At 29.7% G+C, this 6,367-nt stretch overlaps 1 protein-coding gene across 1 annotated transcript; it reads right to left on the bottom strand.

Annotated features, from left to right (window-relative positions):
• Positions 1–3,759: 3,759 nt before the first annotated feature.
• Positions 3,760–5,358, bottom strand: LOC103492593 (uncharacterized). Its single transcript, XM_008453024.2, has 2 exons — positions 5,121–5,358; positions 3,760–5,041 (listed from the first exon to the last, which is right to left on the bottom strand). Exons 1-2 carry the CDS (start codon positions 5,126–5,128, stop codon positions 4,456–4,458), a joined length of 594 nt encoding a protein of 197 aa, XP_008451246.1. The 5' UTR covers positions 5,129–5,358; the 3' UTR covers positions 3,760–4,455.
• Positions 5,359–6,367: the final 1,009 nt, after the last annotated feature.

Genomic DNA, 6,367 nt, shown 5'->3' on the forward strand with positions numbered 1-6,367 from the left:
TTTATTATTTAGTTTTTGAAAATTAAATCATATAAACAACCATCACTATATGTTTAATTATGTTTTCTTTGTCTAAACTTAATCTCATAGGATGGGTTTACAAAATTATTAAATTTTTAAAAAGTAAAATTTAGAAACACTATCATGTTTTTAGAATTTTGATCATATTTAAAATGAAACAATTACAGTTTTATGAAGAAAAAAAATGAAAAAAAATTACGTATAAAATTACTACTAAATAGTTTCAAATTTTTGTTATATTTAAATATATATATATTTTCACCTATTTTATTAGATTATAATATTTAGATTATTAGACATTGAAAATCGAAGTTTAGAGATTTATTAGTAAATAACTTTTTTTAAAAAAAAAACCAAGCTTGTGATTTAAATTTGATAACTATATAATATTAGATTATAAAAGTATTATAAATATAATGTTCACCTAAATATATAATGAAAGGTGATTGGATCTAATTTTATTTTGGTAGGAGAGAAAAGTAAAATTGAATTAAAATTGTGGGGTTAGACTCAATGCTATGGTAGGAAAAGTTGTTTCCTCTGACTTTTTATTCCACTTTATATTTTCATATACACAACCTTGTAAACATAAAATACAAATAAGGAAAACGTATAGAAACAAAGTCATAAATGTGCCCCCTGGCCCCTTTATCTATCTGCCCTTCAGATCACTCTAAAAAGAAGATGTTTGTATGGCCCAACATTAAAAACACAAAATCATGTCTAATCTATTTAGGCTTTAACACACAGTTGCTACCAAGTTTCAATTTCGATATCAACAACAACCACCACCAACCATTTGACTCCAACATTTTCTTTTTAATATTGCATATGGGTAGGTAGGTAGGAAGGTAGGAGGTGGATATTGCTGCAAAAGTCTTAACACAATCAAGCAAGCTGCATTAGTAGTATTAGTAGTACAAGTTCTTTATAGAATCATCATCTTCTTTTCATGATTCGTTTTTAATTATTTACATAATCAAAAATTAATTAAAGTGGGGAGCCCAATTCAATTATCTATTTATAGAAATTAGTTCAATTAATTTATGTGTCATGCTTAAGAAGAAATACCATATACTATAATAAAAAGACTTTTAGTCAATAAAGATATATAACGTATTATAATTGATTACAAACACAAAGACTTGGAAAGACATGTTATTTTCTTGGAAGCAACATCAAATGGTACACCCCTCTCCCATACAATATAATTTCCTAAAATTAGGATCTCCCACACATAATATTTAGCTAAATATTAGGGAGTCTAACGTCCACCCATAATGATTTGGAGTTAGAGGTTTAAATCTCGTAACTCTTTATTTTAAAATAATTATATATGATCGTTATACATTAAAGCTTATTTGATTTTAATTCTTGTACTTTCAATATATCTCAAATTTAGTCCTAAAATTTTAATTTTTATACTTAATAAATTTATTACAATCTAAACTCTAAATTTTAGGATTTTTAACCATTTAGTTTAGTCTCATAAATGGTCCAAAATCTAGTTCCAACTCGATTCAATAAGTTTTAGGTTTTAGGTTTTATTTCATCTTATATTTGTAATCAAGTAGAAATGATGTAAGTCTCTATCTTTTTCACCAATATGGAAAGATAAGATGTTTGTTCTTTCTAGTTTTGAGGATTTTGTTGGAACTCGCTGTATTTTGGAGTATATTGATAGTATAGTTGATATTTCTTGTCTATGAGTTTTACTCTTGATTTGTAGATTATCTTGTTATTGATTGAAAACCAATGATCGAGTGTGCAATTCCATGCTTTAGATTAATGTATAATAGGTGACATAAAATTGTATGTTTATCTCTAAGAAACAAATAGGTTAGATAGGGTTGTGATTTTTTTTATAATCATTTGATTTTTTTTTTTTTTTGTTTTTAAAAATTAAGTTTATTAATGTCTTCTAACACATATAAAATTATTACTTTGTTATTACTGTCAACAATATTTTTAAAAACGATTTTGAAAACTAGAAAGAAAAAAGAAAAAAGTTAATGTTTTTTGAATTTGGGTAAAAATGCAATAGTAAGAAATTGAGGAAAATTTTGCTTTAATTTAAAAAAATAAAAATGATACGAAGCCAAAATCGAGTCAGAGTAGATCGATCACCTTAGGTTGCGACGAAGACTGATGAGATGAGGATTTGATGACAGTTAATTTGCACAAGATGACACAAGTACATATTGAAAAGATGACAGTGATGAATGAATCTTGAAGAGGTGATCAAGAAAGTGAATAACAACATAAACAACTCAACGTAGTGTTTATTATAAGCAAGGATGAGATATCAATGTTGATCGAAAATATTGAATTCCTAACTTTATGGAAATGTTAGAAATTTTGAAGAAAACCTCAAAAATTTTGAGAAATTTCAAGAAATAGAGAGAAAATCGAAAATTTTCCACTACTAAAATTTCTAGTCTCGAAACTTCAAACAAAACTTAGAACCGTAACTATAAGTTTGTATAAAGTAAAGCAACATAATGGTAAAACCATACCTAAAAAAGAATAGGGACATTTTCAAATAAAGCGTATTGAATTCAAATATTTACAAAATATAAAAAATTTCAAATTTTGAGTGTCTATTAGGAGCTAAAAGTCTATCGTTAATAGAATAATTTTTTTATACTACATCTAATAATTATTTTTAACAGTTTTGTTATTTACAATCATTTCTACAAAAAAGTATTCATGAACTTGATAATGATAACTATAAGCCCCTTACGTGTAAACCAAAGGAAACAAGTAAAAATCAAATCAAAGTTTTTAGTGGTATTTTTTCCTAATATAATACATACAACAACCTTACTAGAATGTGTAACCTAAAAGGAAATATCTTTTGTTTTCTCTGTGACTTGCATTCCTCATCTTCAAATAGTATATTTAGATTAGAGAATAATCTAATCACTCACTGTTCCTAATGCAAATTACTTGATGTTGAAAGGGAAGGGTTGGGAGATGATTGCTTAAGCAAGGGGGAATCAAAGAAAAAAACAAGAATGAGCTTAAATTAATGGACAGCTTTCTTGCTTTGGAAGTACATAGTTTGTTCTTGGACTAGAAGAAGCTATTGTTAATTTTTTGGTTTTGAGTTTTTAGTTTTTGAAAATTAAGTTTATAAATAACGTTTTTTTAACTCTAAATCTTATGTTTTGTATCTGCCTAAGTTAAATTTTTTAAGATGGAAACAAATAATTTTTGAAACATGAAATTTGACTAAGAATTCAATCTTTGTATTTAAGAAGTATATAAATTATTGTCAAAGAATGCATTCTTCCTTTCTACTTCTCACAACATTCTCTCTTGAACAATGAGATCAAACGATGTTGATGGATCGTGTGAAAACACTTCCTGATGTTGAATTCTAAAAGATGATACTATTCACTAAGCTTCTAAAAGACAATACCTTACAATGACTTGGTTCAAATGTACTATTTTTTTCAATTAAAGGTATAGTTGGACCTTTTCCTTTAGAGACATATCTCAAGTCCTAATTCACTAACTAAAATGTCCGACTTCCTCATTTTCCACTCCTATAACCAAATAAAATAACAAACTTTCTAGCTAATTATTAATACATTCTTAGTAACACTTCAATAAAATAGGCAGAAGATACTCACATTAGTTACAAATGGATAAAATCTTACGTACAAACATAACAACTCTATTGGCATGATGCATATCAAATAGAAGTCCAAGTAAAGCCACACACTAAAAATGTAGACAATGTATGAAGAGGGCCATTCTCATTTCTCAATTCTCATAACAGTATACAAACTCGCAACCATGTGAAATAGAAATCCCAAAGCTTAATTTAAGTTGGACATTCTAAGCCTTTGAACGTAGGAATCCAAAAGTTTAAATTAGGAGTTATCACATTTAAACTCCAAAAACTTAAATGGATAGGTAAGCTAAATAGTACAATAGAAGTCCAAACCTCAAGAGTGAAGCATGTCCTCAACTTATACAACCGTTAGAATTCTACCCTCAAATTACATAATTGTTGAAACTATAAAAATGGTATAAGTTTGGAAGTCAAGGGCGTGGAAAACCAACATAGAGACAGACATCTCACAAGTGAAGCATATATATATCTATGGGACAAATTGCAAACACCATTCCTAAAGTATGGTTGTAGTTACAATTACACCCTCAAATTTTCAACGATAAAAATCGAGCTCCTCAAACTTATAAAAGTGTCAAAATTGTAAACTCAAACTTACATAATTAGAGTTTAAATTTTATCATTTGAGGTTCCGATTTCTAAGACTATAATAAGTTTGAGGGTCCAATTTTAACATCGGTAGAAATTTGAGAAGCTACCGACTATAATCATACTTCAGGGTGGTTTTTGCAATTTGTTCTATATTTATATATATAAAAATCACGCTGATCATCATCTTCAGCATGAATGAATCAATGCAGAAAAGCATATATAGCAGTAGAAATATAGACCAAAAGAGCAGAGGAAACAAGAACAAGAAGAGCAGCCACAGCATGAACAGCAGACTTACTTCCACAAGACAACATCCCAAGCCGAATTTGAATAACATCCACCATTGACAGCATCAGAAACAAGCATCCCATAACAGATCCAATAGCAGAAGCCAACATCCCCAATCTCAAAACCTTCAAGTTGATATGAGCCCTAAACGCCTCATCCACATCTTTACTATTTAAAAGATTAATCGCAAGCTTCAAACCCTGCGCTACAAGAGACGAGAACAGAAAAAAGCTAAACGAAACAACCTCAAACACCAGAAGCTTCCGTGCAACGTCAATGCCGGCATCACAAACAGAGGAATTCTCAAGACTATGCTGCCCTGGTGTGGTCAGCGAAAGTCCTACAAAAACAGCGATTGTGAAAAGGGAATTGACGTTGACGAGACCGTCCAACGCTGTAACGTGGACGCTGGTGGTCGACGATGAGGAAGAGGATGTGCGCTGGATTTCTTCTCTTCTGCTCCGGCCATTGAAATGGTCTTTTGGGTATGCTTCGGATCTGGTTAAAAAGGGAAAATGAGATGAAAAAGGAAAGAAAATGAAGAATGTGAAAATGGAAGAGAGAGATTAGAGCTTACTCGTCCATTGAAGGTGGATTGTGGCGGATTGAGGATTGAGGATTGAAGATTGAAGATTGAAGATTGAAGATTGAGGAATGGGTATCGGATTACTTGGAGGAATTGTATTGGGGATTTTGGGAAGAAGAAGCAAAAGGAAGAAGAAGAGATGCGTTTGGGGTTTGTGCTTCTTTTGCTAGCTTTGGGTTTGTGCTTTTCTAGATAGCTTTGGGTTTGCTTTTTTGGTTTTGTTGAAATGGAGAAACTTGATGAAGTCCAAAAAGGAAGTCAAATACAGGGTCGTTGAGGTCAAGGGGTATTTTCGCCTAAGGAAAAAACTTTTTTCTATTATTACACCCATAACAATGTTCTTTTAGGACCGTTTGGGAAAGGCGCTTATCAAGTATTAGAGTTATCATAATCATCACTCCTTGCCTTGCTTGAGAGGAGGGTTAGCATAAGAGGGGAATTAGGATATCCTATTTCAACCCCATAACTCCTCTTCATAACATCCATTTGTCTTCATTTTTTTAATTTTATTGTTTTTGTATTATTTAAATTTTGTAAAGATTAGAAAAGATATACAATTTTATTTTTCTTTCTTAAAAAATTATTAAAATTTTACTTTTAGTTTTAGTTTTAGTTTTTTTAAGGGTCTTTTCAAAAATATAACAAAGCCACAAAATATTTACATTGTATAGAACAATTCCAAAAACAGAAAAAATCTAGAGGCACACCTTGCAAAATACCAAAAATGCCCAGTCAACAACGCGCGTGTAATATATTTGCTACACCATCGTTTAGATTTGGTTATTGTTTGGTGCACAATCATTTAGATATGACTAAAATTTATTTTTTTATTTTTTTAATTCTATTGTTTAATTTTGTTAATTTGGTTACGTTTAAATTTGGTTAGCCGATCGTTTAGATTTGGGTCTTAGGTTTGGACCCAAATCTAAACGATTTTTTTTCTTCAAAATTTGGTTACACGATCGTTTAGGTTTTGATGCAAATGTAAATGATTTTTTTTTTCAAAATTTGGTTACACGATCGTTTAGGTTTGGCTAAACAAATTTTTTTTAATTCTTTTGCTACATGATCATTTATTCTTTTCTACACGATCGTTTATTTTTGGCTAAACGATTTTTTAATTCTTTGTCTACCTGATGATTTTTTTTACACGATCGTTTACATTTAGCTACTCCAATCTAAATGATTCTTTTTCATAATTATTTATACACAATCTTTTAGATTTTACTATTTTTTTT

Source organism: Cucumis melo, chromosome 1, assembly GCF_025177605.1.
Source record: "Cucumis melo cultivar AY chromosome 1, USDA_Cmelo_AY_1.0, whole genome shotgun sequence".
Classification (NCBI taxonomy): Eukaryota; Viridiplantae; Streptophyta; class Magnoliopsida; order Cucurbitales; family Cucurbitaceae; genus Cucumis; species Cucumis melo.